General features: G+C 47.0%; 1 protein-coding gene across 4 annotated transcripts in view; it reads left to right on the plus strand.

Moving 5' to 3' along the window:
- The window catches only part of LOC136587814 (ATP-dependent DNA helicase Q5-like), an 80,953-nt gene that overhangs the window by 36,725 nt on the left and 21,828 nt on the right, over positions 1-22,400 (plus strand). For all 4 annotated transcript variants that reach the window (XM_066586586.1, XM_066586583.1, XM_066586584.1 and 1 more), the window contains 4 exons: positions 15,947-16,106; positions 17,418-17,497; positions 21,161-21,336; positions 21,543-21,601. In XM_066586586.1, the coding sequence (XP_066442683.1) occupies positions 15,947-16,106; positions 17,418-17,497; positions 21,161-21,336; positions 21,543-21,601 (475 nt within the window). The remainder of the gene's footprint in view (positions 1-15,946; positions 16,107-17,417; positions 17,498-21,160; positions 21,337-21,542; positions 21,602-22,400) is intronic.

The raw sequence follows: 22,400 nt of genomic DNA on the forward strand, positions 1-22,400 counted from the left end.
CAGACAAAGATCTTTGATTTCCATCTCAAGGACAAAAGCAAAAGGCATTACGAGCAACGGGATGCGTGTTCAACTACAAAATGATGCATCCGCCAAACGTTTTGCAAGACAATTGCTGGATATTGAGAATGCTGAGGTAAAATGAAAGCTGTGCTGTGATTGGTTGCAATTTCTTATACTGCTGAGGTAAAATGAAAGCTGTGCTCTGATTGGTTGCTATTTCTTATACTGCTGAGGTAACATGAAAGCTGTGCTGTGATTGGTTGCTATATATTATACCGCTGAGGTAACATGAAAGCTGTGCTGTGATTGGTCGCTATATATTATACTGCTGAGGTAACATGAAAGCTGTGCTGTGATTGTTTGTTATATATTATACCGCTGAGGTAACTTGAAAGCTGCGCTGTGATTGGTTGTTATCTAGATATATAAAAACAAAATGTATGTATGTCTGTCTTCGCGGCAACGCGCGACGGGTATGCTAGTGGGATTATAAATCATATCTCAATAAGACATGTAGAGACTGATTTTAAGTGGAGGTAATATGACACAGATGATGTCGGGCAGAAGTGACCATCTGGCTGAGCAACAAGATTCCAATGGTCAGGAGTTTGGGCCACTCAGCTGCTGTCACCAGTTGGCTCCCAAATCATAAAGACAAAGGAGTGCAAAAAAAAAATTTCCATACTGTCCATCCTGACAGAATACATGGAGGTTACCCGCCTGTTTTCACTGGGACAGGGAGAAGGAGAGTTTTTGTAAGGCCACCTCTCACCGATCTACAGTGTTCTTCCTGTCCCCTCTGTGCTGTGGATGAAGGGTGCGGCGGCACCGGAATATGCTACTCACCAGGGCGCGGGGAGCCGGCCAGGTCAGGGTAGTTGGGCTGCGGCACCAGCAATAAGAGGGGACTAAGCGGCAGGTGCAGCTATGCTCTGCGCTTCAGTCCCGGATATGTAGCGGCACCTCGTCATACGCAATTATGTCAGACACTATGACATCAGACGCCGCGTCGGCGGTGTCTTTTGCATAAAGGCTGCAGATTCAAATCCCTGGAGCTCCTCTGTCTATAGGCTCCATTTTCACCGACAGGCGCCATGGATAGCGCAGATGGGGATAAGGGGATTGTGCCAATAGTAAGTAGTCCATTTGGACAAAAATTTCAGCATGGCTAGAAATGTTTTATCTGGTGTTGGTAATAGCTTTTCACTTTCTAGGAGGAAGCATTAAAAACCAAACCGGATTAAAAAAAAAGATTAAAAGGTGTGCATTATGCTCCAAGAGATTGGATGATAATGTAAAGAGACTAGAGATGAGCGAACACCAAAATGTTCGGGTGTTCGTTATTCGTAACGAACTTCCCGTGATGCTCGAGGGTTCGTTTCGAACAACGAACCCCATTGAAGTCAATGGGCGACCAGAACATTTTTGTATTTTGCCGATGCTCGCTAAGGTTTTCATGTGTGAAAATCTGGGCAATTCAGGAAAGTGATGGGAATGACACAGTGACGGATAGGGCAGGCGAGGGGCTACATGTTGGGCTGCATCTCAAGTTCCCAGGTCCCACTATTAAGCCACAATACCGGCAAGAGTGGGCCCCCCCCCTCCCAACAACTTTTACTTCTGAAAAGCCCTCATTAGCATGGCATACCTTTGCTAAGCACCACACTACCTCCAACAAAGCACAATCACTGCCTGCATGACACTCCACTGACACTTCTCCTGGGTTACATGCTGCCCAACCGCCCCCCCTCCCCCCCCACAGCGCACACCAAAGTGTCCCTGCGCAGCCTTCAGCTGCCCTCATGCCACACCACGCTCATGTCTATTTAGAATTGCGTCTGCCATGACGAGGGACCGCAGGCACACACTGCAGAGGTTGGCACGGCTAGGCAGCGACCCTCTTTAAAAGTGGCGGAGCGATAGCCCACAATGCTGTACAGAAGCAATGAGAAATAGAATCCTGTGCCACCGCCATCAGGAGCTGCACACGTGGGCATAGCAATGGGGAACCTATGTGCCACACACTATTCATTCTGTCAAGGTGTCTGCATGCCCCAGTCAGACCGGGCTTTTTAATTCATAGACACAGGCAGGTACAACTCCCTATTGTGAAGTCCCTGTCGACCCACAGCATGGGTGGCTCCCTGGAACCCACCGGCGGTACACAGAAATATCCCATTGCATTGCCCAACACAGCTGAGGTAGTAATGTCGTGCTTAATGCAGGTGGGCTTCGGCCCACACTGCATGCCCCAGTCTGACTGGGGTTCTTTATAAGTGTACAGATGTAGTAAAAACTCCGTGTGCACCTACAGCATGGGTGGGTGCCAGGAAGCCACCGGCGGTACATAGAAATATCCCATTGCATTGCCCAACACAGCTGAGGTAGTAATGTTGTGCTTAACCCTTTCCAATCCAATTTGTATATGGTTTTCCTAGGGGGCTTACTCTTTTTCTGCTGTTATACAACGGCGCTATATGCTGGCTAAAGCCAGTACTGCATGAGCTGACACGTAGGATAGGCTCCGACAGCAGAGAGGCTGGCAATATACAGTAAGAGAACCCCGACGGACGTCTACCAACAACGGAGCTGTACAGCCTTAAACCCTAATGTCTTCACAGGTCACACAGTGGACTGGAAAGGGTTAATGCAGGTGGGCTTCGGCCCACACTGCATGCCCCAGTCAGACTGGGGTTCTTTACAAGTGGACACATGTAGGTTTAACTCCCTGTGGACCCACTGCCTGGGTGGGTGCCAGGAAGCCACCGGCGGTACATAGAAATATCCCATTGCATTGCCCAACACAGCTGAGGTAGTAATGTCGTGCGTAATACAGGTGGGCTTCGGCCCACACTGCATGCCCCAGTCAGACGGGTTCTTTAGAAGTGTACAGATGTATTAAAAACTCAGTGTGCACCTACAGCATGGGTGGCTCCCTGGAACCCACCGGCGGTACACAAAAATATCCCATTGCATTGCCCAACACAGCTGAGGTAGTAATGTCGTGCGTAATACAGGTGGGCTTCGGCCCACACTGCATGCCCCAGTCAGACTGGGGTTCTTTACAAGTGGACACATGTAGGTTTAACTCCCTGTGGACCCACTGCCTGGGTGGGTGCCAGGAAGCCACCGGCGGTACATAGAAATATCCCATTGCATTGCCCAACACAGCTGAGGTAACGTCAGCTGTAATGCAGGTGGGCTAAAAATTAATTTGATTACACTGTAGGCGAGGGCCCACAAAAATTGCTGTATCAACAGTACTAATGTACATCCCAAAAATTGGCCATGGCCAGCCAAGAGGGCAGGTGAAACCCATTAATCGCTTTGGTTAATGTGGCTTAAGTGGTAACTAGGCCTGGAGGCAGCCCAGTGTAACGAAAAATTGGTTCAAGTTAAAGTTCCAATGCTTTTAAGCGCATTGAAACTTATAAAAATTGTTCTGAAAAATTATTTGAGTGAGCCTTGTGGCCCTAAGAAAAATTGCCCGTTCAGCGTGATTACGTGAGGTTTCAGGAGGAGGAGCAGGAGGAGGAGGAGGAGGAATATTAGACACAGATTGATGAAGCAGAAATGTCCCCGTTTTGGATGGTGAGAGAGAACGTAGCTTCCATCCGCGGGTGCAGCCTACGTATTGCTTATGTATCGCTGCTGTCCGCTGGTGGAGAACAGAAGTCTGGGGAAATCCAGCCTTTGTTCATCTTGATGAGTGTTAGCCTGTCGGCACTGTCGGTTGACAAGCGGCTACGCTTATCTGTGATGATTCCCCCAGCCGCACTAAACACACTCTCCGACAACACGCTAGCCGCAGGACAAGCAAGCACCTCAAGGGCATACAGGGCTAGTTCAGGCCACGTGTCCAGCTTCGACACCCAGTAGTTGTAGGGGGCAGAGGCGTCACCAAGGATGGTCGTGCGATCCGCTACGTACTCCCTCACCATCCTTTTGCAGTGCTCCCGCCGACTCAGCCGTGACTGGGGAGCGGTGACACAGTCTTGGTGGGGAGCCATAAAGCTGGCCAGGCCCTTAAAGACTGTTGCACTGCCTGGGATGTACATGCTGCTCGATCTACGCACATCCCCTGCAACATGGCCCTCGGAACTGCGCCTTCTGCCACTAGCGCTGTCGGCTGGGAATTTTACCATCAGCTTGTCCGCAAGGGTCCTGTGGTATAGCAACACTCTCGAACCCCTTTCCTCTTCGGGAATCAGAGTGGGCAGGTTCTCCTTATACCGTGGATCGAGCAGTGTGTACACCCAGTAATCCGTAGTGGCCAGAATGCGTGCAACGCGAGGGTCACGAGAAAGGCATCCTAACATGAAGTCAGCCATGTGTGCCAGGGTACCTGTACGCAACACATGGCTGTCTTCACTAGGAAGATCACTTTCAGGATCCTCCTCCTCCTCCTCCTCCTCCTCCTCCTCAGGCCATACACGCTGAAAGGATGACAGGCAATCAGCCGGTGTACCGTCAGCAGCGGCCCAAGCTGTCTCTTCCCCCTCCTCCTCATCCTCCTCATGCTCCTCCTCCTCCTCCTGTACGCGCTGAGAAATAGACAGGAGGGTGCCCTGACTATCCAGCGGCATACTGTCTTCCCCCGCCCCCGTTTCCGAGCGCAAAGCAGCTGCCTTTATGGTTTGCAGGGAATTTCTCAAGATGCATAGCAGAGGAATGGTGACGCTAATGATTGTAGCATCGCCGCTCACCACCTGGGTAGACTCCTCAAAATTACCAAGGACATGGCAGATGTCTGCCAACCAGGCCCACTCTTCTGAAAGGAATTGAGGAGGCTGACTCCCACTGCGCCGCCCATGTTGGAGTTGGTATTCGACTATAGCTCTACGCTGTTCATAGAGCCTGGCCAACATGTGGAGCGTAGAGTTCCACCGTGTGGGCACGTCGCACAGCAGTCGGTGCACTGGCAGCTTAAAGTGATGTTGCAGGGTGCGCAGGGTGGCAGCGTGCGTGTGGGACTTGCGGAAATGTGCGCAGAGCCGGCGCGCCTTTACGAGCAGGTCTGACAAGCGTGGGTAGCTTTTCAGAAAGCGCTGAACCACCAAATTAAAGACGTGGGCCAGGCATGGCACGTGCGTGAGGCTGCCGAGCTGCAGAGCCGCCACCAGGTTACGGCCGTTGTCACACACGACCATGCCCGGTTGGAGGCTCAGCGGCGCAAGCCAGCGGTCGGTCTGCTGTGTCAGACCCTGCAGCAGTTCGTGGGCCGTGTGCCTCTTATCGCCTAAGCTGAGTAGTTTCAGCACGGCCTGCTGACGCTTGCCCACCGCTGTGCTGCCACACCGCGCGACACCGACTGCTGGCGACATGCTGCTGCTAACACATCTTGATTGTGAGACAGAGGAGGAGGAGGAGGAGGAGGGTGCTTTAGTGGAGGAAGCATACACCTCCGCAGATACCAGCACCGAGCTGGGGCCCGCAATTCTGGGGGTGGGTAGGACGTGAGCGGTCCCAGGCTCTGACTCTGTCCCAGCCTCCACTAAATTCACCCAATGTGCCGTCAGGGAGATGTAGTGGCCCTGCCCGCCTGTGCTTGTCCACGTGTCCGTAGTTAAGTGGACCGTGGCAGTAACCGCGTTGGTGAGGGCGCGCACAATGTTGCGGGAGACGTGGTCGTGCAGGGCTGGGACGGCACATCGGGAAAAGTAGTGGCGACTGGGAACTGAGTAGCGCGGGGCCGCCGCCTCCATGATACTTTTGAAGGACTCCGTTTCCACAACCCTATACGGCAGCATCTCAAGGCTGATGAATTTTGCGATGCGGACGGTTAACGTTTGAGCGTGCGGGTGCGTGGCGGCGTACTTGCGCTTGCGCTCGAACACTTGCGCAAGCGACGGCTGAACGGTGCGCTGAACTACACTGCTGGATGGGGCCGAGGACAGCGGAGATGAGGGTGTGGGTGCAGGCCATGAGGCGGTAGTGCCTGTGTCCTGAGAGGGGGGTTGCATCTCAGTGGCAGGTTGGGGCACAGGGGGAGAGGCAGGGGTGCAAACCGGAGGCGGTGAACGGCCTTTGTCCCACCTTGCGGGGTGCTTGGCCATCATATGTCTGCGCATGCTGGTGGTGGTGAGGCTGTTGGTGTTGGCTCCCCGGCTGAGCTTTGCGCGACAAAGGTTGCACACCACTGTTCGTCGGTCGTCAGGCGTCTCTGTGAAAAACTGCCAGACCTTAGAGCACCTCGGCCTCCGCAGGGTGGCATGGCGCGAGGGGGCGCTTTGGGAAACACTTGGTGGATTATTCGGTCTGGCCCTGCCTCTACCCCTGGCCCTGGACACCGCACTGCCTCTTGCAACCTGCCCTGCTGATGCCCTTGACTCCCCCTCTGAAGACCTGTCCTCCTGAGTAAGCGTTGCACACCAGGTGGGGTCAGTCACCTCATCGTCCTGCTGCTCTTCCTCCGAATCCTCTGTGCGCTGCTCCCTGGGACTTACTGCCCTTACTACTACCTCACTGCAAGACAACTGTGTCTGATCGTCATCGTCCTCCTGACCCACAGAAAGTTGTTGAGACAGTTGGCGGAAGTCCCCAGCCTCTTCCTCCGGACCCCGGGAACTTTCGAATGGTTGGGCATCAGTGACGATAAACTCCTCTGGTGGGAGAGGAACCGCTGCTGCCCAATCTAAGCAGGGGCCCGAGAACAGTTCCTGGGAGTGCTCCCGCTCCTGAGCAGGTGTTATTGTAGTGGAGTGAGGAGGCTGGGAGGAAGGAGGAGCAGCAGACAGAGGATTCGGATTGGCAGCAGTGGACGGCGCAGAACTGCGGGTAGACGATAGGTTGCTCGAAGCACTTTCTGCCATCCAGGACAGGACCTGCTCACACTGCTCATTTTCTAATAACCGTCTCCCGCGTGGACCCATTAATTGGGCGATGAATGTGGGGACGCCAGAAACGTGCCTCTCTCCTAATCGCGCAGTAGTCGGCTGCGACACACCTGGATCAGGAGCTTGGCCTGTGCCCACACCCTGACTTGGCCCTCCGCGTCCTCGGCCGCGTCCACGTCCTCTAGGCCTACCCCTACCCCTCAGCATGCTGTATTACCAGTGATTTGATTTCACAGGCAGGAAATAAATTGGCGCAAGACTGCAGGCCAAATATAATTTTTGCCCTTTTTGGAAAACGAAAGGCCCCACTGCCTCTAGTGAATGAATTATCTAAGTTTAATAACTGTGCTGTGTCCCTGCTTATGTGTCACAGAACGTGAGGGTAGCAGAGTTATTATAACTCTTGGAGAGCAGGTATTTTTTTCCCAATTAAGGAAAGCAAATGGCGAAGCCAGCAGTAAAGCGTAGCTGGGTGCGTATGATTTAGCACTGTTCTTCACGCAGCTCACACGTCTCCACCGCCCGTAAGGACGGACAGAGGCTGGACAAATAGATTTGTTTTCAGTTTTTTCCCACCAACAGGCAGCACTGCGTATATTCAATGAACATGAGAAGTTTAATAACTGTGCTGTGTCCCTGCTTATGTGTCACAGAACGTGAGGGTAGCAGAGTTATTATAACTCTGGCAGAGCAGGTATTTTTTTCCCAATTAAGGAAAGCAAATGGCGAAGCCAGCAGTAAAGCGTAGCTGGCTGCGTATGATTTAGCAATGTTTTTCACGCAGCTCACACGTGTCCACCTCCCGTAAGGACGGACACAGGCTGGACAAATAGATTTGTTTCCACTTGTTTTTCCACCAAAAGGCAGCACTGCGTATATTCTATGAATAATAACTGTGTTGTGGCCCTGCCTATACAATTCTTTCCCTGCAGTATCAATGGAGGGTGGAATGCTCTGCAGAGGCGATTTTGAGAAGCCCAAAAAAAATGCAGCACAGCTAACAGCAGCCTGGACAGTACTGCACACGGATAAATATGGCCCTAGAAAGGACCGTTGAGGTTCTTGAAGGCTACACTCACTCCTAACACTCTCCCTGCCTATGCAGCACTTCTGTCCCTAATGCCAGGTGCAACGGTCTGCAGAGGCGATTTTGAGAAAAAAAAAAATCCCACTGCTAACAGCAGCCAACACACAGCTATCAGTGGCCCTAATAAGGACCTTTGGGGGGTCTTGAAGCCTACACTAACTACCAATTCTTTCCCTACAGCAGCTCCGGTATAAACAGCACTGTCCCTCATCTAACTCACACCGCATCTGAGGCGAGCCGCGGGAGGGGCCGACTTTTATATTAGGCGAACACCTGATCTCGCCAGCCACTCACAGCAGGGGGGTGGTATAGGGCTTAAACGTTGCAGGGGGAAGTTGTAATGCCTTCCCTGTCTTTCAATTGGCCAGAAAAGCGCGCTAACGTCTCAGGGAAGGAAGTGAAAGTAACCAGAACACCGCATGGTGTTCGTCACGAATAACGAACATCCCGAACACCCTAATATTCGCACGAATATCAAGCTCGGACGAACGCGTTCGCTCATCTCTAAAAGAGACCTATTTGCCCGGAGTGTACGTCCAAGATTATGAAAGGCGAGCAACAAAATCTCTTGCAAGGGATCAGGGATATGGTTCTGGAGGTTCTGGAGGAGGTGCAGGCTTTAAGGGAACAGCCTTTTGATTCCCAGCCTAAGGGAAAGGGGCAGTACCCGGGAATATGAAGTACTAGCATACCCGTCGCGCGTTGCCGCGAAGACAGACATACATACATTTTGTTTTTATATATCTAGATAACAACCAATCACAGCGCAGCTTTCAAGTTACCTCAGCGGTATAATATATAACAAACAATCACAGCACAGCTTTCATGTTACCTCAGCAGTATAATATATAGCGACCAATCACAGCACAGCTTTCATGTTACCTCAGCGGTATAATATATAGCAACCAATCACAGCACAGCTTTCATGTTACCTCAGCAGTATAAGAAATAGCAACCAATCAGAGCACAGCTTTCATTTTACCTCAGCAGTATAAGAAATTGCAACCAATCACAGCACAGCTTTCATTTTACCTCAGCATTCTCAATATCCAGCAATTGTCTTGCGAAACGTTTGGCGGATGCATCATTTTGTAGTTGAACACGCATCCCGTTGCTCGTAATGCCTTTTGCTTTTGTCCTTGAGATGGAAATCAAAGATCTTTGTCTGGGGGCATAACTGTCGACGATGCTCGCAGGATAGTTGTACTATGCCAGTAATCTTCCCAGCAGTGTACTCAACAACTTCCCGAAGTTTCATGGCGATTAGATGAATGGTGTAGTAGCGCAAAAGGACAGACAGACATACATTCCTTTTTATATAAATAGAACATCAGGAAGTGAGAGAATTAGATTCCGTACGTAAAATTTTGGACGGCAATTCTTTGGCGCATAGAATTGAATAATGGAGTTGGGACCCATTAGCTTTTCCTATTTATGACATAATCAATGCTCGTGCCAAATTTCAAGTTTCTATGACATCGGGAAGTGAGAAAATTAGATTCCGTACGTAAAATTTGGACGCTAATTCTTTGGCGCTTAGAATTGAATAATCGAGTTGGGACCTATTAACTTTTCCTATTTATGACATAATCAATGCTCGTGCCAAATTTCAAGTTTCTATAACATTGGGAAGCGAGAAAATTAGATTCCGTACGTAAAATTTGGACGCCAATTCTTTTGCGCCTAGAATTGAATAATCGAGTTGGGACCGATTAGCTTTTCCTATTTATGACATAATCAGTGCTCGTGCCAAATTTCAAGTTTCTATTACATCGCGAAGCGAGAGAATTCGATTCCATACGTAAAATTTGGACGCTAATTCTTTTGCGCATAGAATTAGTATATGAGGAGGAGGTCGTCTGTGTAATATATTAGTATATGAGGAGGAGGTCGTCTGTTTAATATATTAGTATATGAGCAGGAGGTCTCACAATGCAGCTTTATAGAACATGTTGGGGCATGTTCAAGGGCGTTGATGACATCAGTGATGACATCACAATAGCAGGTGGCTTACTTATTCGATCTACGTGGGGGGGGTTGTAACTTTCGACGACGCTCGCGCGCGCGCGCGCGCCATTTATCGTAGGATAGTTGTACTATGCCTATAATCTTCCCAGGAGTGTACTCAACAACTTCCCAAAGTTTCATGGCGATCGGATGAATGGTGTAGTAGCGCATAAAGGACAAACAGACAGACACGCACACAGACATACATTCATTTTTATATATATAGATTATCACCCGAACTTTCTGAGTTAGAAGAATCGGACGACTCATCAGAATTCTCAGTCCCTGTTCCTGGCGATGACGAGAATATTATTTCCAAATCAGGACTTGGATGAGCTAATTACAGCTGTGCGGAACACTATGGAAGTTATTGACGTGCCACAGTCTAGATCAGTGCAATACGAATGTTCGGTGGTCTTAGAACCAGACGCAAGAAATGTTTCCCTGTCAGTGAAAGTTTATTGAAAATCATTCTAGAAGAATGGCATAAGCCAAAACGGGGTTCCTCCACTCACAGGGATTTTAGAGAGAGGCTTTAGTTTTCACCAGATGATGCTACCCTTTGGCGTACGGTTCCAAAAGTAGACGTACAGGTGGCCAAGTTAGTGAAGAAAACGTCACTGCCAACGTAGTGATCATGGAAGGATTCTTAAAAGGGGTGTGGGAATCTGCGACCACCGTTGTGGAAACCAACATAGGCGCCACATCTGTGGCAAGATCTATGTACCTGTGGCTTGACCACTTAGAATCCCATTTGCAATTAAAAACATCTAGAGAAGAAATTCTCGTGTCTTCCACTGATTAAAAAAGCTACGGCTTTTTTGGCTGACTCATCAGGGGAATCTGTTAGATTAGCTGCAAGAAGCGCAGGACTAGGGGACTCCGCCAGGAGAGCACTGTGGCTCAGGTCGTAAGCGGTGGACCCGATGTCAAAGAGTAAATTGTGCACAATCCCCTTCCAAGGCGAGTCATTTCTTCAGCCCAATTTTGGATAAAATTCTGGAGAAGGCGGCGGACAAAAGAATGGGTTTCCCAGCAGATTATCTTCCGAGAAAGACTTTATTCTTCAGAAAAGAATCATATCAGCTAAGAGGGATGAACAAAGGGAAGTCTGGTAGGTGGTCTTACCCGAAAGGGGGCAGAGGGAAAAGCTCAGGCTTTCCTTCCAGACTTGATCCCAGATAGAGAGTGTATCATGGGGGACTACTTCAGTATTCATGGAATTGGCATCAGATTACTGAGAATCCCTGGGTATTAAGGGTGGTCTTGTCAGGTTACAAATTAGAATTATCATCTAGGCCCCCCAAAAATATTGTGTAACACCTATGCAGTTTCCCCGCCTCCAAGAGCGATTAGAGGAGGGTGTCCTTAGTTTAATTAGTATAGAAGCTATTGTACCTGTCCCTGTGGATGAACAGGGCCAGAGTTGTTTTTCACCGTTCTTTTTAGTCCCCAAACCAATCTGATCCTTTAGAATTATACTGAACTTAAATGTAGAATTAGTCACATAATAATTTTGTGATTTTAAGATGGATACAATATGTTCCACAGATCTGTTGATAGGTCCCGCTGACGTCATGTGCGCAATAGACTTGAGGGACGTATATTATCACATCCCTATTCATTCAGCATCTTGGAGGTTTCTTAAATTTGCTGTCCGAGTAGGGGGTGTCATTTCTCATTTTCAGTTCCCCTGTTTACCTTTTGGCGTTTCCACAGCCCCCAGAATATTTACGAAAGTCATGATAGAGACAATTAGGTTCTTACGGGAAAAAAACATATCTAGATGACCTTTTGTTGATTGTGAATGATACAATTACTATGCAATCTTATTTAGAGCAGACGTTGAATCTCCTCAGGGATTTGGGTTGGATTGTCAACTGGGATAAATCCAGTCTTATTCCTGAGATTAGGAAAATATTTTTGGGAGTCCTTCTGGACTCTGAAAAATGTTGTTCGCTTATTCCGGAATCTAAAATCTCCCATACTATTCTTACAATTCAGAATTTAAAAAAAAAAATTTTTGTGTCAGTAAGGGAGGTGATGCGTGCCTTAGGGCACATGACAGCTTGCTTACCTACAGTACTGTGGGCTCATTTTCATTCTAGGCCCCTACAGGAGAAACATTTATCGACATGGGATCATGCTCAGACTTTCCTGGATACAAAATTTAATTTACCACAGTGGGTAAAGAAATCTTTAAACTGGTGGCGCTCACCCTTAAATCTTAACAAAGAAAAAGAAAAAAAAGGTCCTCAGCGCTCAATATGGGTACAAAATGACAGGAGGAAAAGTGAAGGTGAAAAAGACAAAGGACTTACTTCACGGAGGCGTCCGTGTTCAGACGCCCCCAGTCCCAGCAAGCGTATCAAATTACCGTCAGCGGCAACAGCAATAGTTCCACAATTTATTTGATGGTAGACGCGTTTCGGCCTTACAGCAGTTTGGCCTTCATCAAGTACATGTACTTGATGTACTTGATGAAGGCCAAAACGCGTCTACCATCAAATAAATTGTGGAACTATTGCTGTTGCCGCCGACGGTAATTTGATACGCTTGCTGGGACTGGGGGCGTCTGAACACGGAAGCCTCCATGAAGTAAGTCCTTTGTCTTTTTCACCTTCACTTTTCCTCCTGTCATTTTGTACCCATATTGAGCGCTGAGGACCTTTTTTTCTTTTTCTTTGTTTGCATCTACTCCACCATTCTTATGATTGGAGCCTCCTCAGGCTGCCCTACAGCACATTGGTTGTCTGTATAATTGGGTACAACCATCACCTGCCAGATCAAGAGGTATATCTCCATCGCTTCACCTTAAGCCATAATGACGTCTTTGGATATCTGAACAGTGAGCGCCACCCACCAAACACCCTTAAATCTTAGGAAGCGGGTTCAGTGGTCCTTATCTCCCTGTGTCACGGTTACTACAGATGCCAGCAGTTCTGGGTGGGGAGATCAGGTAGCAGGCGAGGCCATACAGGGTTCTTGGTCAAAACTCACCAGTGCCCATTCCTCTAATTTTAGAGAGCTGAGGGCTGTTTGGGAAGCCCTAATTAGGTCTGAAGATTTGCTACAAGGAAAACACATGAAAGTGTTATCGGATAACATAACAGCAGTATCTTTTCTCCGCCACCAGGGAGGCACCTGGCACTCCCATTTACAACATATGGCACGAAGGATCCTGTCATGGGCAGTAGACAACACTGCATCTTTATCATCAGTCCACCTAAAAGGATCATTAAACCGCGTAGCGGACTTCTTGAGCAGAGAGAGGTTGGATCCTGGGAATTTGGCCCTCACCACGGAAGTATTCCGCAATCCTCAGTGGGGCCAACCTCAGATTGACTTATTCGCAACCAGATGAAACTCCAATTGCCGGGACTTCTCGCTAGATCCTACAGACCATCCGGTAGCACTAGATGCTCTATCCCAGTAGTGGGAGATGTCTCCAGCGTACGCTTTTCCTCCACTCCCGCTAATAGCAAGGTGTCTGCAGAAAATACAAAATAGTCGTGTTACGGTAATCTTCATTGCTCCGGCTTGGCCAAAGAGACCTTGGTATCCAGTACTGAACTCTTTGGCGATACAATCCCCCATAGCACTACCTCCCAGGGAGGATCTGTTATCCCAGGGCCCAGTGTTTTTTTAGAAAATCCACTGGTTACAACTGACGGCCTGGCTGCTGAAAGGCAGAAGCTAAGAAAACAAGGACTCTCCCATAAGGTGATTGATACTTTATTTAAAAGTCAGAAAGATGTTTCCTCAAAGATCTATTCCAAAGTATGAGGGAAATTTTGTGCATTGTAGAAGCCAGATATTCTGGAAACATAACCCGGACACTTAAAATCTTAGACTTTCTTCAGGCAGGGCTAGATAAGGGTCTTAGCCCCAGAACTTTACGGATGCAGACGACAGCCCTCAGTGACCTGCTTTATGTCAGACTTATTGAAAATAGATGGATAAAAAGGTTTTTAGGATGATTGGATAGGATAAAACCATTTGTAACGGGTTGGCACCCATATGGGATCTTAATGTGGTACTGGGGGGCCTTTCTGATCCTCCTTTTGAACCCATTCAACAGATTTCCTTGAGAAATCTATCAATTAAAGTCACCTTTTTGATTGCCATTACATCTGCAAGAATCGGCGAGTTGCAGTTGCTATCTTGCATAGAGCCTTACTTGAGAATTTAAGAAGAAATTGTGTGATTTTTTTTTTTTTTTTCCCTTCCTTTAAAACCACTCCTGATTTTTTTTTAACGAAAGTTGTGTCCCCTTTCCACATGGGGCAAGAAATAGTGTTACCTTCTTTCTGTCAAAATTTTAGAAATAAGAAAGAGCAGGGGCTACATAATCCGGATGTGCGTAGAGCGGTCAAGGTCTACTTACAAGCCTCTCAGTCCTTTTGAAAATCAGAGAAATCTTTTCTTCAGTTCCAGGATTGCAATAAAGGCCGATTTGTCTTCTAAAGATACAATACCTAGATGGATCAAGTTAACGATCCAGGAAACTTACAGAGCCAGAGGTCTGTTGGCTCCAGAGGGGACGGGGACCCACTCCAACAGGGCTCTCGCCGCCTCTTGGGCTGAAAGCAGGGGGGCCTTGGTAGAACAAATTTGCAGGGCAGCAACTTGGGCAAATGTTCATATCTTTTCAAAACACTACAGACTAGACCTTCATTCTAGTAGGAAACTAGCTTTCGGGTGGAAAGTTCTCCAGGCAGTAATGGTACCCCCACCCCTAGGCAATAGGTGATTTGGTATACCTCCATGTGTGCTGTCAGGATGGACGCTATGAAAAGACTAGAATTATTTCTTACCGATAATTGCTTTCCCATGAGTCCATCATGACAGCACATAGTTTCCCACTCTTGTATGGTTTGTAATACATATATATGTAACATGCTTTGATGTTTTTCAGCGCTCATAAAGGTTTTGGGCCACGTATCCGTTGTGATTAGAGATGAGCGAGCATACTCGGTAAGGCGATCTACTCGAGAGAGCATCGCCTTTTTCAAGTACCTGCTGGCTCATCTCTGAAGATTCATGGGGGGGCTGCGGGGGTGAGCGGGAGGTTGCAGAGGGGATCCAGAGGGAGAGGGATCTCTCTCACTCTCCTCCCCGCCGCCCATGCGCCCCCCCCTCCCCCCGAATCTTCAGGGATGAGCCAGTAGGTACTGGAAAAAGGCGATGCTCTCTCGAGTATATCGCCTTACCGAGTTTGCTCACTCATCTCTAGTTGTGATGATTTGGAAGTCACTGGAGATAGTCGATGGGAGGTGGCCTTAAAAAGAACTCTCCTCCTTCCTGTTCCAGTGAACACAGGCGGGGCAACCTCCATGTGTGCTGTCATGATGGACTCATGGAAAAGAATTATCAGTAAGAAATAATTCTAGTCTTTTTTGCAAAAAACAGAGCTCACCTCTCCTGCAACTCCTCAATCTGCTGGTTGAAGATTTAATGGGAGCTGAATCCTCATAGAGCTGTCGGCAAGCAGCTGAAGTCCAAAGGAGAGCAAAGAAAAAAGTGGAGGATAGCTGCAACCGTAAAAACGTTTATGGCTGCAACTATCCTCCACTTTTTTTTTTGCTCTTTATTAGGCTCCCAAATCACCCAGAGCAGGGCAAGAGGTGAAGTAAACACAAATTTGTTGGGAAAGCTCTCAGCCAAGCCGGGGTTAAAAGGGCAGCTCAGTGCTAATGATTAAAATCCCATGCATTTCGTATGGTGTTTCCATATTTTTGTCCACCCCTCTATATGTGTGTATAGAGACTTGTCCTCTAGTTCCCCTTCAGACATCTGTATACCTTTGGTCTCAGTGGCCTAGTGAAGTACAGTAGCAGTTGCTACTGTAGGATGTCATGTTACTTTGGTAGTAATGTCCCTGTAGTTTTGGAAATTAGACCACTCTCATTTGTATCCTAAAGTGTATGGGAGCAGAAATGAGGACCATATAAGAAAAAATTGGTGCAGAGAACAGTTGACTCCAGTACTTCAGCATTTTTATTTCTGGTAGGTTTGTTGCACACTGGAATATTGCCAAGTCAATAGCTGGCTACTATCAAGAGTCCGGGAGAGCCGGCCGTGATGGCAAGCAGTCTTTTTGTCGTCTCTACTATTCCAGGACTGACCGGGACCAAATCCGCTTTTTGCTCAACAAGAAGGAAGAACGCCAGGTGAGTACGGAAGAACTTTTCTTACTTTTTTCCCTTCTTTCTCTCTAAATGTCACAAAACCTACAAACCATTGAATGTTTCAGTGGTTAACAGGGCTATCCCAACAGAAACGACCAGGGGACAAACAACTGATCGCCCCAAATCACATTCTGGTCACCCCGGGCAAACAGCTGATTTTTATGGTGCAAGCTGTGACCGGGCAGACATTTCCTATGCAGCGGCCACTGCTGGGAAATGTAGTAGTGTTTTAATATGGCCATTCACATGCATGGCCATCCTTTACTAAAAGAGTACTCAAAGTTCACCAAAACAGGAGCCACTCTTGCCGAGCAGCTCTGTATTCTGGCTTATAGTAGAGTATATAACCATGGGTTGTGTTCTGGGCAAGACTCTTTTTGTGTGTGTGTTTTTTCTTTTTCTATGTCTATGAACCAGTGTTCATAAAGACATAGATTGCTTTTTCTACATGGTTTTCAGATTTCTGTATTCTGCATGAGGGGTTGAGCAACAATGTAAATACAACATGCTTCTTATAATAATGCACATTTTTGGATATATAATGGGCTATAACTCCTAGACAACACGCCCGCTGCCTTGGGGTCATATTCGACTCTGATCTATCATTTACCCCCTACATCCAATCTCTCGCCCGAACATGTCAGCTGCACCTCAAGAACATCGCAAGAATCCGCTCTTTTCTCACTGTGGTCACGCTAAAAACGCTTATTGTTGCCCTCATCCACTCTCGGCTCAATTATTGCAACTCGTTGCTGATTGGCCTCCCCTGCACCAGACTCTACTTTCTCCAGTCCATCCTGAATGCGGCCAGCCGCTACTCGGACACCTCTGCCCTGTGCCGGTCACTGCACTGGCTGCCCGTTAAATACAGAATTCAACTCTCCACCTCGCCATACCGCGCACATCTCCATCCCTTTACCTTCTGTATCCCCCCATTACTTGTAGTATGTAAGCTTGTCGGAGCAGGACCCTCACCCCTATTGTTTCCATCAATTGATTACTATGTAACCGTGGTTCTGTAATGTTTGTATTTTTGTCTTTCTGTATTCCCCCTGTCTATGTAAGCGCTGCGGAATATGTTGGCGCTATACAAATAAAGTTTTTTTATTATTATTGTAATATGGGTCCTTTCCATGCAAGGTAACAAGTTCTGTAACTTTTGCATCCTGGATATGCATCTTACTTATGGCAAAGTTCAGACACTTGCCTTTGCTTTGGAGATGCTGTATTCACTGTATGTGAAAAATGTTTATCTGTTTTCATTAAAATTTAAAATAAAATACATATTTTCAGAAAAAAAGAGGAAGGAGCAACGCACCAGACAATGAACGGGCTGTATTTGAGGCAATGGTGAATTTTTGTGAGCAGGTGGGGTGAGTGTCATTACTTTTCTCTTCTCTTTTAACCTCTTCAGTGGCGGGTTTCTTGCCACCCTGTCAGACCTACCAGGGCAGGTTTTTTTTAACCCCTTTCCTCCCCATGACATAAGGGTACATCATGGGAGCAGGGTACTTCCCGCAAAATGACGTACCCTTGCGTCATAGGGATAGTGCGAGATCATGACAGATCTCGCGCTATCGGGCAGCAGGAGCTGGCTATCACTGATAGCCGGCGTCCCGCTGCAACAGCAGGGGTGCATCGGAGATGCGCCCCCCAGCTGTTAACCCCTTCCCTGCCGCAATCTAAGTAGATTGTGGCAGGTAAAGGATTCACTCCCTCTGTGACTGATGTTATCGCAGAGAGCCCAGCTGGTTGCCATGGCAACAGGATGCTAGATACCGGTGTCCTGTATTGCATTGCCGATGATTGCTGTAATAAGCGATAAGGCATTGCAGGAGAGAAGTCCTGCCATGCCTTATCGTAGCGATCATCAGTGCTGCAGTGTAAGTCACTCAGAGGGACACCGTTGGTGTAAAAAACTAAATAAATAAATAATGTGCAAAATTTAAAAATGTAAAAAGCACACTTTTTAAATGTTTTTTTCTCATATTGGCATAAAAAACCCCCCAAAAAGGCATATAAATCGAACACACTTCTTATTCTGCGCGGCAAAAAGCGTAAAAAAAAAAAAAGCAATAAAAGTGATTTAAAAAAAAAAAAATGATGGTACCAATAAAAACTACAGCTTGTCATGCAAAAAATAAGCCCTCATAGAGCTCTGTCCATGGAAAAATAAAAAAGTTATAGGACTTTGAATGCAGCAATTTTAGAAAAAAATAAAAGATTTCCAAAAAAAAGGGTTTTTATTACAGAAAAGTGGAAAAAACTAAAAAAAAAATTAGTCATTTTGGTATCATTGTAATTGTACCGACCCGCTGAAAAAATGTGTTGTCATTTATGCTGCATAATTAACGCTTAAAAAAAAAATCTGTGGCAGAATTGATGCGTTTTCTCTCCCTACGATCATAAAAAAAAAATTTAAGTTTTACAATATAGCCTATGTACCCAGAAATGGCACCAATAAATACTACAGTTCGCCACGCAAAAAATAAGCCCTCATATGGCCGCATCGACAGAAAAATAAAAAAGCTATGGCTTTTGAAAAATGGAGATGAAAATCTACCAAAATTGTTTGGTCCTCAACGCCACAATAGGCCGTGTCCTTAAGGCACAGGTGTCAAACACAAGGCCCGCTGGCCGAATCCGGCCCACCGCGTCATTTTCTGTGGCCCACCGGCTGTGCAGTAACTTCCCTCACTCCTCCGTGCTGCTGTCAGTAGATGATCTTCTCTCGGCTTGTTCTGTCAGGAAGCTTGTTCTGTCACCATTCTGCGCATACAGACGCACGCCATTCTGCGCATACAGACGCACGCCATTCTGCGCATACAGACGCACGCCATTCTGCGCTTACAGACGCGAGCCATTCTGCGCTTAGACGCAAGCCATTCTGCGCATACACCCGCGCGCCATTCTGCGCTTACAGACGCACGGCATTCTGCGCATACACCCACACGCCGTTCTGCGCTTACAGACGCACGCCATTCTGCGCTTACAGACGCACGCCATGCTGCGCTTACAGACGCACGCCATGCTGCATTTACAGACGCACGCCATTCTGCGCTTACAGACGCACGCCATTCTGCGCTTACAGACGCACGCCATTCTGCGCATACAGACGCACGCCATTCTGCGCTTACAGACGCACGCCATTCTGCGCTTACAGACGCACGCCATTCTGCTCATATACGTACAGACACACACACACACACACACACATATATACAGACACATATATACACATACAGACACACATACACAAGGATGCCACCCTGCAGCTGCTCCTCCTCAGCGTCGCTCTTCTTGCTGCAGAGATCATGTTCTCTGCAGTCTTCTTCCCTCCTCCGCGGCAGTTGTCAGTCTGCTATCGGCACTCCTCTATTACTGTCTGCACTAGACAGAACAAGCCGAGAGAAGATCGCCTACTGACAGCAGCATGGAGGAGTGAGGGAACTTACTGCACAGCCGGCGGGCCACAGAAAATGAGGGGGCGAGCCGGATTCGGGCCGCGGGCCTTGTGTTTGACACCTGTGTTCTACAGTATAGGAGCAAAAATTAAACAAATTGACTGTATACATACACAACCTCTCCAGACTGAATCGACTTGCATGGGAGAAATAGTTTCCAGTCCATTTCCCAAATAAAACTGGAATACGAAGAGGACTGAACATGGCAAACGTCATGTGATCCTCATGTGTCCTGCGACCCTCGCGTCTCACGCTGCTTAGCATCGCTTCACTCTCCCTCCAGCTTTCGCCTGTGAGGAGCCATCTACCTTTTGTCATTTGCCCATGATCTTATAGGTTTTCAGCCTATTGACGTAAATTATCTCTCCATTCATCGCATGCTATCAGCTAAAGGGGTTCCACACTAAAGTTGTCACTGAGTTACTTCAAGGGGTTCTTTAGCCATGTTACAATTATAGGCAGTCACAAGCTTATAGTGAACAGCAGCAAAACAGGAAAAAATCAATGTGTGGGAGAAGAGTTTATCCCTCTGTTTTCTGCTTTCGTGATTCATCGAAGACAAATGATCTGACTGTCCCAACAAAACTGCCGTCTGGCTACTACCTCTAGGGTAATCTAATAATATCACATTTTTATAGCAGTGCCTCGATGAATCTGTGGGCATCCCTGTAATGGGTTACGTGTGTATAGGATGATATGGTTGGCTTTGTTTGCCTTCCCATGTTCAGGACTATGATAATGTTAAATCACTGTCCTTGTAAAGTAACGATTAGACATGTGTTAATACAGTAGTTATAGTTATATACCAATGTGGTTATATCCAGACTTAAGTGGGTAGAAAGGAGCACAACTAAGTTATTAAATGGAATGGGTGGACTACAATACTCTGAGAGGTTATCAAAAGTAGGGTTGTTTAGTTTAGAATAGAAGACGTCTGAGGGGCGACCTAATAACTATGTATAAATATATCAGGGAACAATACAGAGATCTCTCCCATCATGTATTTATACCCAGGACTGTGACTGTAGCAAGGGGGCACTCTCTACATCTAGAGGAAAGAAGTTTTCTATGCCAACATAGAAGGGGGTTCTTTACTGTAAGAGCAGCAAGAGATATGGAATTCTATGCCTGGGGACGTGGTGATGGCAAACTCACCAAAAGAGTTCAAGAGGGGGCCGGATGCCTTTCCTGAGTGTAACAATGTTACATGTTATAGTCGGTGATTATTTCAGAAGGATTGTTGATTCAGGGATTTATTCTGATTGCTAGATTTGTAGCCAAGAAACAATTTTTCCCAAATATGAGGGGTTTTTTTGCCTTCCCCTGCATCAACATAGCTGGATAATAGGCTATCCCCAATGGTTCCATTGAAGTGAATGAAGCAGTGGCACCACTACTACATACGCAGTCACCGCTACCATACACTTCAGAACGAGCCACGGCTGAACGCTCAGCATGTGAGGTGAAACCTTATCATGATACAACCCCTTTAATATTATGGCTGATCCATGTACAATATATTATGAGGTTTATCTCACATTTAAGGCTAAGCCTCTTTACCATCTCCTGCAGGTGCCGCCATGCTACCATTGCATCATATTTCGGTGACGAGAAGCCACTGTGTAATAAGTCCTGCGACTGCTGTAAGAATCCACAGGCAGTGAAACGGATGATTGAACATTTGGAAGGTTTGCCGTTAGATGAAAGTAGCACCTACATCCAACAACCTGGCGCTCCAGTTGGATCAGGTAGACTAAAATATACCAAACCGCAACAGAGGCACTGTAATAATGCTAGATTTGCTATATACAACACAACATGCAGCCAATGTTGGTCAAGGTGCTGTATATGTCTGGAGGCATCAGCAGTATACATTACTAGATTAATAAATGTGGTATTTCTGAACTGTTTAAGACTATGGAATTATGCCTTGTTCTGTATTTTCTGAAATTAGGCACGGACTGTCCACTTAAGGATGGCGCTAATTGCAAAATAACCGAACTTACTTTTAAGGTAAAGACTAAAAATTAGAGATGAAATTATGCTGTGTTTTCCTCCTTATTAGTCCATGTGTATCTTAAGCAGACATCCAACTACAACTATCAATTACTTGATCTTTATGTGTTTTTCTGAAAGAGGTAATCCAGAGTGGTGAGAATATAGTATGTTAGGCTGAGTTAAGAAAATGTCCATCTAATTCAGCCTGTTTCAAGCTCCTTGTTAATCCAGAGGAAGGCAAAAAACCCCAAGAGGCAGAAGCCAAACATGAAAGCCATACTATCCTCACCCATTCCACCAGTGCCAATCCCCTATTGCTCTTCACTTCCTGGTGCACCAAGCAGCAATGACAATGACGTCACCAACTACAGGGACCTGTGACACCCTTTAGCTACCCACTGGCTCACTTCGGCTTGTTTGCAAAAATATTTTCTTCCTGGATAACCCTTTAAGGGTATATTCACTTGTAGCTGACGTGATGTGAAGTTTGTTGCAGATCTTCAGCTGATTTCACTGTTTCAGTTGAAGGGGTGAAATCTAATGTAGATCTGCACCAAAATGTGCAGTAAATCAGCGACGTGTGAACGCAACTAAAAACCAAATTCATAGAAGAATTACCTGAATACATAATTTAGTGAGTCGTCGTCTTGTATAGAGTTTTATATTTTTTCTTGTGGGTTTCTTCACTTTCTGCAGAACCTGAAAGGCATATATACCGTGTTTCCCCAAAAATAATGTCAGGGAAATTCTGTGTACAGCCCCAATCAGGCCCATCCCAAAGCCCCATTACCGGTGGTAAAGAAAAAACACCACA

The sequence above is a fragment of the Eleutherodactylus coqui genome, chromosome 13 (assembly GCF_035609145.1).
Source record: "Eleutherodactylus coqui strain aEleCoq1 chromosome 13, aEleCoq1.hap1, whole genome shotgun sequence".
Lineage (NCBI taxonomy): Eukaryota > Metazoa > Chordata > Amphibia > Anura > Eleutherodactylidae > Eleutherodactylus > Eleutherodactylus coqui.